Source organism: Podarcis muralis, chromosome 5 (genome assembly GCF_964188315.1).
Source record: "Podarcis muralis chromosome 5, rPodMur119.hap1.1, whole genome shotgun sequence".
Classification (NCBI taxonomy): domain Eukaryota; kingdom Metazoa; phylum Chordata; class Lepidosauria; order Squamata; family Lacertidae; genus Podarcis; species Podarcis muralis.
The window spans coordinates 27,007,360-27,019,712 of NC_135659.1; the positions used below are offsets into that span (position 1 = coordinate 27,007,360).

Sequence of the window (12,353 nt, forward strand, 5' to 3'; positions counted from 1 at the left end):
ATTTTTGTAAGGTTGCGAATTTAAGCCGCACTTTAACTTTTCACGGTCGGAATTTGGAAAAAAAGTGAGGCTTATATTCAGGCCAATACGGTATATAACCTTTAGATGACATCTGAAGGCAGCGCTGTATGGGGAAGCCTTTTAATGTGTAATGTTTTATTATATGTTGGAAGCCGCCCAGAGTGGCTGAGTTTTAATTATTTATTATTATTATTATTAATTCTATCAGACTAGGACTGGTGAGGCTGAGAGTTCAGCCTAAACTACCTCACAAGATGGTTGTGAAGATAAAATGGCAGGTGGTTGAAGGGAATACCATATACTTCAGGGGTGGGTGATGTGATGCCCTTCCGCCAGTGCTGGAATACAACTCCCATCAGCTCCAGATGGTCGGGGTGATGGGAATTGTAGTCCAGCAAAATGTGAAGGGTCCCAAGTTAGCCAACCCTGATGCACACGGCCTTGTGGAGGAAATATGGGAATCTAAAACGTGGTGACAAACTGGCTTTGCCAAACGGGCATAAAATCCCGCCTATGAATCCCAGCTGGCTCTCAAACAACAGGGGCGATAAGGTTTTTTGTAAGGGTGGGAAACAAGCAGTGAATTTTGGGGTTGGGGCGCACGCATCCTCGACAGTATGGGGAGAGGGAAGCAAAAGGGTTACCTTCTTCATAATACATGTGAGAAATCTCCAGGCCCTCCATCCAGAAAATGAAATATTTGGGGGCGGGGTGTGGATTTTTCTGAGTCCATCTCCAACTCCCGCCTCCTGCCCCGTCTGCAAAGGGGGGGGGGCGCTTCCCACATCAACAACCCGCAAGCAAATGTCCTTCGGTGGGAGGCAGGTGGCCGCCTCTGCCGCCTGCCTGCTTGCCTTTTGGAGCCGGCCGGCCGGCGAGGCGGGCTTGCTTCTTGCTTCTCGCCGCGGGCGCTCGGCGGGCGACCAGGAGGCGGCGGTGAGAGCGGCTGGCTGGCTGGCCGGCTTCCCCCTTCCCGCCCTGCGGCAACTGGGAACGTCGAGGCGGCGGCGGCGGTTCGGCGGCCCCTTTAAGGCTGAGGCCGGCGTAACGCGATCCCGCAGTGGGCGCCTGTCGCGGCTGCCGCAGTAGCAGCAGCAAGAGCAGCAGCGGAGGAGGCCGTTTCCGCCAGAGAAGCCGCGCCGCGTGGGCGTGTGAGGGGCTTTTCCCCCGCCGCAGGGACCCGCCAGGAGGGATGGCAGGGCCGCCCGGCCGGCCGCGGTGAGACTTCAGGTGAGCAGCGGGGGGGGGGGGGGCTGCTTCTCCCATCGAGAAACGGGAGAAGACGTGTCTGGGCACCGGGTCGTGTGTCGGGCGCGTAGGCCCCTTGCGCGGCGTGTCCGGGGATGCCGCCTTTCTCTCGGCGCGGCTGCAGACACTGGTGCGCGGCGCGCTTCTGGGCGAGTACTATAGGGCTTATTAAAGGCAGAGGGGAGCCTTCGGGGCGCAGGTGAGGATGCGCGCCAGTCGCGCAGCGCCGCCGGAGAGGGAGGTGAAATGCCGTAGCAACCTTTCCTTTCCGCGCACGACACACACACACACATACACACCGCCCCGCTCCCCTATGCGTTGCGTGGCTAAGGGAAGGAGGAGAACCTGCAAATGCTGGATCGGGGGCGCGCGGGTGAAAAGGTGAGGGAGTCTCGGGGTGGGTGGGGGAGCGGGGAGTCTGCAAGGAGATCCCTCTTCTTCAGGCCCCTCTTTTCTTTCCTATTCCCAGCACCATGCCAGACTTTGGTTTCCTCCCTTTCTTCTGGGGACTGAAAATGGGGCGCTGCTGAAGAAGAAACGAGAAAAGGGGAGGACCAGGAATCTGGTTGAATTAATAAGGACAAAGATAACTGACGCATAGGAGCCAGTGCTTAGGGGACAAGGTCCCTTCTGCAGCCCCAATAAAATATTTGAGGGGGCTGCCCCCCTCAAAAAAGGTGATGGGCATTGCCATTCAAATGGTGTGTATGTGTGCCGTGTCATGCGATCAGTTGTGTGTGGTGGGGCCTATTTGCCACTCCCCCATATTTTATTAAAATTGGTACCCCTGTAAACAAGGAGAGAGGGCCCAGGTACCAACCTCAAATTGAGTGTTAACTGTAGCTTAGGCTGTGCTGCTGTTTCACTGTTGTGAAAGTGGCCTGTCCGCTTTGAAACAATGCACCAAAGATTCGGCTCAGACTTCTTACACTTTTGGACTTCAATGCTTTTAAGTACCGCACAGATTTATTTACATCAGTGGGAGACCGCTTCCTGGGCACTCCAAGTAGTAGCGGATAATGCGGATTGCTTGGATCCATTCCAGCCGGATTTCTGACCTGATACGGGGACAGAAACAGCCTCGTCACACTGGTGGATGATGCTAGGAACGGACCAGGTTTGCATGCAATGCTGTTAGTTCTCCTGGATCGCTCAATAGCCTTGGATTCCATTGACTATGGTTTCCTTCTGGAATTGGGAGCCATTTCTAGAGGGGCAAGCCCAGAAAGTAGGGCTGAGAGACACCTGCTCCACCCTGTGGCCTTTTGGGTGCTTCAGGATTCCATCTTATTTCCCGTGCTTTTCAGCATCTAAATGAAGCTGTTGGCTGAACTGACCCAGAGGTTTGAACTTGTTTATATCATGCCTTTCCTCTGAGGAGCTCATGGTTCTCCCCACTCACATTTTGTACTTGCAGTGTAAAGTAGTTTGGGCTGAGAGTTTGATGGTTGGCCTGAGGTCATTCACCTGTTCCTCACTGAATGGCGATTTGAACCTCAGCCCTTACTTGTCTTCATCCAGCACACAACACGTTAATAATGATAGAAGGTACATCCTCCCACTTCCTGCTGGTGTTGCTCAAACTGCTATTTACTGCTTCCCAAGTTTGTGCCAAAGGCTGCTGTGTCATCACCTGCTTGTCCCAGGGAAGCTGCGGAAGTCTTGAACAGTGTCTGGAGGTAGCATGAGATGGCTGAGGGCAAACAAGCTGGCATTTAGATCAGATAAGACAGGTGTAATGTGGGTGGAGAAATGTGATCTGGGTGAAGGTGTGTGCCACTGGTGTTGTATTGGGTTACACTTCTTTTGAAGGGCCAGATGCATACCTTGAGAGTGTGACAAGAGGTGTGAACGCCATGTGATAAGAGCCTGCAACACCGAATCTGCACCAGCTGCACTGGCTCCCAATGCACTTCCAAGCTCAATTTCAAATGCTAGATGTTACCTTTTTAAAAGCCTAAACAGCTTGGGGTCAAGTTATTTAAGGGACTATCTGCAGCATGCTTTAAGATTGGCTGTGGAGGCCCTGCTCTTGGATTTACCCATAAGGTTTGTCAGGTTGTCAAGCCTTGTGGCTCCACAGTAACTTTCTGTTTCCCTAATTACCTGCTTTTAAGTACAGTGGTACCTTGGGTTACAGACGCTTCAGGTTACAGACTCAGCTAACCTAGAAATAGTACCTCGGGTTAAGAACTTTGCTTCAGGATGAGAACAGAAATTGTGTGGTGGTGGCACGGCAGCAGCGGGAGGCCCCATTAGCTAAAGTGGTACCTCAGGTTAAGAACAGTTTCAGGTTAAGAATGGACCTCCAGAACGAATTAAGTTCTTAACCCAAGGTACCACTGTACCCTTTAATAATCTGGTTGTTTACACCAACTTTTTACTGATTCATAATGCGCTTGTAATTTTAGTCTTTGCTGTCATTTGATTTCTGGTTTCTATGTGGTTATTACTATGCATTTTATTTTTGAATCTGTTTTATGAGTGTTATTTTGATCTGCCTCGAGAGAATGCCATAGTTCTCAAAGGCAGTATTTAAATCCTTATCTATTATGTGGTATAATTTAGTGGAGCTGTAGAATACTTAGTGTCTGGTCAGTCAAGCCACACTAGTATTATTGTAGCCTATTTACTTTTCTGTGTCAAGCCTGTTACTGAAGTGCTGCCTTCAAGTTTCAGCTTTCCAAGTGAGAAAATATTTTCTATCACTGCTGCCATAATTGAGTATTGCCTTGCTGCTTTCTATATACTAATTCCACATGGGTCTTTTGATGCTAATCTCTTACTAGTTTTATATTTGTTTGAATCAATTGGGGGGGACGGGACTCTTCTATTTCTGTTTCTTTGTTAATATCATTCTCCTTTGCTCTTCATATGTAAAAGTCCAGTACAGCTATCTATGTCTATATATGGTTACTTAGGAATAATTCCTACTGGGGCTTACTCTCAGGTAAGTGTGTGCATAGGCTGCTTTAAGGTTTAAAATATATGTGAATCTCCTCAGGAATTATATTGCTTCTAATCTGCAGTGCATATGGAGTTCCCTATAATTAAGGCATCTTTGGGAACCTGAAATGCTGGCAATAAGCAGGTGCTAGGAGATAATGTAAACAAGGGCAACACTGATTGACTGCACCAGAAACTTTGGTGAAGAGATACAGCTTCAATTACCATTAAAAAGTGTAGAGTAGCATTTTGAATGGGAGGGGAGTTCCATCACTGGGGTGCCACCACATAGAAGGTGTCATGATAGATCAACTATGATGGGCCCCCGGAAATATCGTTCCTACAGATCTCTGGGCCCAGGCAGGTTGATGCTGGGACAGGTGTTCCTTCAAGTCTTTTGTTCATGGTTTTGATATGTCAACAGCAACACCTTGAGTTGGGAATAGCAGCAGTAGCAACCAGTGCTACTCTCATAAAACTACTGTTGTATGGTTACAATAAGCCACCCCACTTGGCTCTTGGGCTGCCACATTCTGTACTAGTTGTAGCTTCTGAACAGTCTTCAAGGGTAGCCCCATGTAGATCACAGGATAATAAACGAAACTGGAGATGATCAGAGGGTAGGTTACTTTGGTGAAGCTGTGTCAGTCAAGAAATGGCCACAGCTGGTGAACCAGCAGTAGCTGGGCAGGAAATAACTTAATGCCACTCATGCTTTCTGGGCATCAAGTGGCAATCCTGTTTCTTGGAGTATCCCTAGACTATGAACCTGCTCTTTCACAGGTAGTGCAGTCCTGTCTAAAACAGGTTGTTTACCACCTACTCAGCATATTTCTGCCTTACCAGGATTCATTCTCAGTTTTTATACACTTAACAGTTTATGTATGTATAATCTATGCAAGGACCTTGGGATGGAAACACCTGATTATTAATTATCATTGAATTAGAGTGGGTATGGAAGTTGTGTGTATGAGAGATGTTGTATCTATCACTACGAAAAGCAGTGGCAAAACTTGAAACTGTATTTTGAAATGGCTGAGTTTGACAATTTCCTATTATCTTTGTATTTTGTTGCCCCAGAGGAAGTGCATGTTGAGAGGTCCAGAAGTCATTTAGAGAATGGCCATGGACTATTTCAGTACATAAGTCAGGAGTGACAACCTTTACCCACCTAATAAAAAGGTAAAGGTACCCCTGCCCGTACGTGCCAGTCTTGACAGACTCTAGGGTTGTGCGCCCATCTCACTCTATAGGCCGGGGGCCAGCGCTGTCCGCAGACACTTCCGGGTCACGTGGCCAGCGTGACAAAGCTGCATCTGGCGAGCCAGCGCAGCACACGGAAACGCCGTTTACCTTCCCGCCAGTAAGTGGTCCCTATTTATCTACTTGCACCTGGGGGTGCTTTTGAACTGCTAGGTTGGCAGGCGCTGGGACCGAGCAACGGGAGCGCACCCCGCCGCGGGGATTCGAACCGCCGACCTTTCGATCGGCAAGCCCTAGGCGCTGAGGCTTTTACCCACAGCGCCACCCGCGTCCCTTGCATGAAAGTACCATAGCTCAAAATAATTGTACAATGATATGGAGTTGGAATATTAGGTATAGGTTTAACATTGCCTTTGATTTTTTGTGTAACTTTTGCAGCCTAATCCTACTCATATTTATTTGGAAGTAAATGTCTCCACCGCTACTAGACTCTTTTTGAAACTTAAGTGCAATCCTATACATATCTACTCAGAAGTAAGCCCCAGTTAATTCAATAGGACATGCACTCAGGTAAGTATATATAGGACTGCAGCCTAATTATGCATAGGGTTACAGTGTTACAGTTCATTCATAAGCACTCTGGAACAAAAGAAATGGCTGCTTTTGGTGGATAGTTAAAAATCTGTGCTTACTAGAGATTCTAAGTGTTAATAATATTTAAAGGTATTACTGTAGTCTATAGTTTAAAAATGGTACATGTCTAATGTTATTGGTGTAGTGTTGCTCGATGGGATTGGAAATAAGCATTTGTTCAAACAAACAGAACTGGTGCACAGTAAAGGTGCACAGGGCACTAACAAAATAAACTGCCTGTATAGCATCATTTTGCATTTGGGAGAAACAATTCAGAAGGGAAAAAATGTACATAAGGCTGCTTCTGCACATATATTTCAGCTTCTGGTTTTATGGATCAACAGGAAGCCATTAGCTTAGGGAGAATATTGGTGGCATTAATTAACTAATTGCGAATATTGGGACGCGGGTGACGCTGTGGGTTAAACCATAGAGCCTAGGACTTGCCGAGCAGAAGGTGGGTGGTTCGAATCCCCGCGATGGGGTGAGCTCCCCTTCCTCGGTCCCTGCTCCTGCCAACCTAGCAGTTCGAAAGCATGTCAAAGTGCAAGTAGATAAATAGGTACCGCTCTGGTGGGAAGGTAAACGACGTTTCCGTTCGCTGCTCTGGTTCGCCAGAAGCGGCTTAGTCATGCTGGCCCCATGACCTGGAAGCTGTACACCGGCTCCCTCGGCCAATAAAGCGAGATGAGCGCCACAACCCCGGAGTCAGCCACGACTGGACCTAATGGTCAGGGCTCCCTTTACCTTTTACTGATTATAGCTGGATAGACCATGACTTTATAATTACTAAATCATCCCTTAGTTTTAAAAAGCAGACTGGATCCACTCAGTGGCAATTCATGCTAGATCTATTAATTATTTTCAGTTCAATCTTGCCATCAGGTTTGCATGGGGAATTGGCAAAATGGTAAAAACAGAAATGGCTAAAAAGTGGTCTCTTAGCACAGAATTGATAAGGATACATCCCACATAAGGATATGTGCTCCAAACTTTGTTTTATGGTTTTGAATCATATACTTTGAACATGAGCTAAACACAATCATGTGTGTTCGAGATTTTGTTTGCTTTGCCTAGCAGATTAAATCAATGCACCTTGAAAAAACATTATCTCATTTGTCAACACTCTTTGGAAATTGTTTCTTAATAAGGTCTGTAAATTTTCCCCCAAAGAACCTCATTTGATTTCCTGCTGAAATTAGAAATTGTCTACAGGGTTGTGATCTAGTCTCTCGGGGTTATGGCTAATTGATACAACACCGTTTTGGTAGGCTGCACAAATCATGTCTGTTAACATATTTAATGTAAAGCATAGATACTCTTCCAAGTTATAGACTCTGTTTTTTATAGGTCTAAGCCTGGTTCTTATGAAGTGCTTTTAATCTGCACCAGGGATTTTCAAAGTGTTATAGGGAACCTTGGGCTTTTCTGGAGGTTTATTAAGCTTCACCAATAAGATCAGTAATGGAGGTTCCTTCACATCACTATTGATCCTACCCTGTAATTTACAACCACTTGAGAGTGTTGGGTGTATCCTAGGATGCACTTTCGGTTCATGCAGGACAACATTTAGCTTTATGAAATGCAGTTAACACTCTGTACCTCTAGAACAAATAGGCTTAGAAACTCGGATATATAAGTTAGACACCAAATGGCACCTTAAACCTAGGTTACGGTCGCCACAACGGAATGTCTACTCACCAGGGAGTTGGACTCGCTGACCCTTGGGGTCCCTTCCAACACTACAGTTCTATGATCTCAACAACATTGCTTGCTCTTACAGCAATTCACTTGTCCTAGCATGCAAGGAGGAGGAAAAACACACAGTGGAAATGGAAAATGGTATTAAGAATGGACTATGGCAGAGGTTTTTTAAACCATGGTCGCCAACCTGTTGTCCAGTAATCTCCACGTAGTCGCAATTGGACCTGCGCCAGTAGTAAAACGTGCCTGACACTTGGGGAATTTCGAACACTGAGTCAAACGATGTGTCTCACTTCTCTTCATTTTACTCAGTGTGCCTTGTTTCATATTCTGCAAGGAAAAATGAGTTACGAGTGTGAGGTGGTCACCAATGGCATTTGGGGAACTCCACTTGTATTTTCCTTGTCCAAACTACATGGGGACAGACTGATGTGGCTGTAGGTCTTGGTTTATGTTCTCCTAGTTTATGTTCCTGGGAAAGTCTTGTGATTGGCTACTGAACTAGTATTTTGTCTTCTGTGGCTTTGGGGTTTGTTGCCTTGAATCAGTGATGGCCAAACTTAGCCCTCCAGCTGTTTTGGGACTACAATTCCAATCATTCCTGACCACTGGTCCTGTTAGCTAGGGATGATGAGAGTTGTAGTCCCCAAACAGCTGGAGGGCCAGGTTTGGCCATCACTGCCTTGAATTCTTTTTGTGTTTGTATTTTGCTGCCATTAGTTCACATCAGTGTTGTGGGGAGACTGGACCCTACCCCTGGAGAAGGATAAGTTTCCAACTAGGGTTGCCATATTTTGAAAAGCAAAAGAGAGGACCCTATGGCGGCCATTCAAAGCAAATAAATGCAATTTGTCCCAAATTTTACTACCCAAAAAGAGGGCGTGTTCTGGGAAAAAGAGGACACATGGCAACCCTAGTTCTGACTTACCTGGGCACTCCTCTTCAACTCCCTTCCTTTCCCTCCCTTATGCTGTCACAGTTACAACCGTGTAGCTGGCTGACTTGAAGTTATGATGGCACAATGATGACACTGCACTGTCATAACTATTACTTTTGAGTTATCCTGGTGTTGAGGATGTAGTGAAAATCATATCCCTTGCCCAGCTGGCATAACTTGAGAGGTCAGGGCCAATCTATTTAGTGTGTGTGTTGATATTAGAAAGGTTTTAAAACTATAGTTGCAATTCAAGAAAGCTGGACTGTGAGCAGGGGACAAATGTGTATGCAGCAAATGGTGTTTTTCTTTAGTAGAGCCCAATCACCCTGCTGGACACCTCCAGCTTTATGCATGCTTGCTTCTCTTCTACCCATGGCTGTTGAGAGAGTTGTAGCTTCTGTGTTTCATGTTGTTATTTAAATTGACATGATTGTTGCTTTGCTTATACTCCATTGACAATCCATGCCTGAATTAAGGAACCCCCCCCTTCTTCCCTTAACAGGCTGAAGAATGATGTCTGCCTTCAGTAAACTCAATTTGGGTGTTGCTGTTAGCAGTTTTGCTATATCTCAACTTCTCTTCCACGTGCTAAGTTCTTGGATTTCTGCACGTGTAACTTCTGGTTTTAGCAGTCTTGACCAAAAGAAGAAGATCGAATGGAATTCAAGGTAAAGTTTATAAACAATGGGATACAACTATTAATAGATTTTCAAAAACTTGTAATAATTCAGTTGTGCTTACTAGCACACTTGCCAAAAGAACATAGCTCCAAAACTCGATTGTTCTTAGTTCCATTTTTTTGGTACAATAAAAACACTTATTTTCTTTACAGAAAAGCTGCTTTAGATGTTATATGTTGATAAGTGAGATATAAATTGAAATAATAAATAAATACTGATAAATAAATTTGAAATTAAAGTGACTTGAGTTAGAATTTAAAAATATTAATGAACCTTGGTTGCCATTGTGACGGTGAGTTTAACTTTGTTTACATAGTGTGCATATTACTGAGTTGCAGAAAAATATATGTGGTTACTTAGGGGTGCCATCTAATTTACTGGCCCTGCTTCTGTGCTTTTAAGAGCAGTCAGGTTGCATATAAACTAATGTAAGCTTTCTCTGTTACTTCAGTTCCGTACTAGAAAACTTCATCTGCTGAGTGTTTACCGTTAAATGCGCAAAAATGGGCAAAGCGGAAGCAGTGTTGTCTTGTCCTAAATAAACTGATAAGAGCACAATAAGTACTTTTTATGGAATTTAGTAGGAGACTTATAAGAAAATATTGGATGGTATCCTGTTTGCTGATTGCTTGCCTTCCATGAATTGACCACTGAGATGTAGTATACTTTTGTTCTTAAATATGAAAATATACACAAAAACTGATTTGTGATATGCACATCTTGTCTGTGATCCTCCTGTCCCCCACTGCAGATATCCTTTGCATTTGTTGCCTAAGTGATATTTTGCAGTACTCTTGTGGAAGAAACCATTAATCTCATACAAAAATATAGCTTTATCAGTTCGCACAGCACTTTACAGAGTTCAAGAGGACAGGTCCCTGCTCTGAGGAATTTCCGTTTTAAAATTTGACACGGGGAAAACGAACTACTTAGCAATTTATAAAATAGTGCTCTAAATGCATCTTTCACGTTGCAAGTATTGCAGTTGAATGTGAGATCTACCTGTGGTGTAAGGAAAAATACCACTCCATATTTCTAAGAGAATATACTTAGTGGTGCGCATCTTTCGCTGTTGGAGTGGTGCCAAATGAATGGATATTGGAAGACTGTTTACCAACTGCCGTTAAAGGAGTGGCATTACGACAGGCAAAGTTTCTGTTAGGCTTTTCTTAACTGAAGCCCCAAAGTGAGTGGAAGATAATGTTTGTTCAATGTTTTATCTCTGAAAACACCAGCAAACAGATGTGTGGTGAACCAACAAAAGATTCACTTTCTTTATGTAAATTTCTCTCTCTGACCAGGGTTCTTCTAGATGACGGGTCAATGCACTGAAATGTATGGCTCCATTCCAAAGATTTGCTGGACCTCTGTATTTTCAAGGCTTCTCCTTTGCTTTAGTTTTGGGGAGGTGGTCACAGAACTGCTGTTGGTGCCACCAATGGCCTGAATGAAAAAGCACACATAGTTTATGTATTAGTGTTAGAGTTATGCGTCATGGTGTTGGAGTTCCTGTATGTGCTAGCTGTCATTCTTAAGTGAAGCTTCAACAACACTAATTCAAGTTTCTGATACCTGGATGTGTTAAGCTGGCACAGTTATCTGCAGAGTATATGAAGCACTTTGAACCTTGGGACACAAATGACAATGGTCAGAGATGGACTTCAGTCTTTCAAATTTCAGCAGCACCCTGCGAGGCCAAAATTTGTGCCTCCCACCTCTGGTCTTCCGTTCTGCTCAATTCTCTACGGTAATAGTTGTGGCGCCCTGTGGTACACCCTAGACTTGGTGCCCAGTATGGTAGAACTATAGCTCTGCCCTAAATCTGCTTCTGCAATGGCCTTTTGAAAATGAATAGTACAGTGGCACCTCGGATTACAGATGCTTCAGGTTACAGACGCTTCAGGTTACAGACTCCGCTAACCCAGAAATATTACCCCGGGTTAAGAACTTTGCTTCAGGATGAGAACAGAAATGGTGCAGCGGCGGCACAGCAGCAGCGGGAGGCCCCATTAGCTAAAGTGGTGCTTCAGGTTAAGAACAGTTTCAGATTAAGAACAGACCTCCAGAACGAATTAAGTTCTTAACCCAAGGTACCACTGTATATAATAACAGGGAACCCCCTTTTTGGTGTTATCCTACTCTTGTTTGTAGGGAGCCTGGTAGCTGAGGTCTCCCTCTCTCACTATGAAGTAAACTATAATGGCCTGCAATGGGTGAGTTCTTTGAAACTCATATCTGCCCGGCTTTTGGATGGCATTGCCATATAATAATAATACAGTTTCCTACATGCAGAACAAGCACTTTGAAACATTCTAGTGTAGGTGACTCCCAACTCAAAACTATTTTCCATGGATACTATTTTGCAATCTGTATTAATGGCAGGCTTTTCTGACTGAGGTTTAAATATTTTGAGAATTTCTAGAAGCATATAATTGTTGCACCCATCTCCCCCAATTTTAAATCCAGTTCATTCCTAATTGGGTTGTGTTTTTTCTTTTCTTTTTAGGACGGTATCATCATTCCATGCCTTGTTGGTTGGAGTATTTTGTTTGTATATTTTAATGTACGATGAAGCTGTAAATGCTGACCATGTTTGGTAAGGCACATTCTTGCTTGTGAATCTCCTCTCCCCTTTTCCTTGCCCCACTCGACTGTTCCATTGCTCTTCACTCTGCTAGTCAAATTATTTCCAAGCTTAATTTAAAGCATAAGACATTTACCTCTACCAATTGTACAAAAGTTCTAAAGTGTTGTTTCTTATTTGTGTTGGCTATAATGTTGAGAAGAATTCTGAGGCTCTGGATTATCAGAGTTGCTTATTGAAGTTGCCTTTACAGTGATAAAATTCCTGTAAGCTTCCTCACAGATACCATCATCACCACCTTCTGTCTAAATAAATACTGTTTACCGCTATGACCATTGTTTACCCAGGTATTTGATGGCTGAAGGATGCTGCTCCTGGCAACCATGAGACCACTGGA

At 44.6% G+C, this 12,353-nt stretch overlaps 2 protein-coding genes across 4 annotated transcripts in view; one reads left to right on the top strand and one right to left on the bottom strand.

Annotated features, from left to right (window-relative positions):
• Positions 1–802, bottom strand: part of ALG14 (ALG14 UDP-N-acetylglucosaminyltransferase subunit) — a 49,893-nt gene extending 49,091 nt beyond the window's left edge. The window contains exon 1 of the mRNA XM_077928460.1: positions 666–802. The gene's annotated coding sequence lies outside the window, so the exon portion shown is untranslated. The remainder of the gene's footprint in view (positions 1–665) is intronic.
• The window catches only part of TLCD4 (TLC domain containing 4), a 40,990-nt gene that overhangs the window by 10,456 nt on the left and 18,181 nt on the right, over positions 1–12,353 (top strand). The window contains exons 1-3 of one of the 3 annotated variants that reach the window (XM_028732737.2): positions 1,086–1,251; positions 9,195–9,360; positions 11,879–11,968. In XM_028732737.2, coding sequence (XP_028588570.2) covers positions 9,203–9,360; positions 11,879–11,968 — 248 coding nt within the window. In that variant the 5' untranslated portion in view covers positions 1,086–1,251; positions 9,195–9,202. Of the gene's footprint in view, positions 1–1,085; positions 1,252–1,629; positions 1,651–9,194; positions 9,361–11,878; positions 11,969–12,353 lie in introns of those variants that run through there. The other 2 variants (XM_077928459.1, XM_077928458.1) reach the window with 2 other exon arrangements.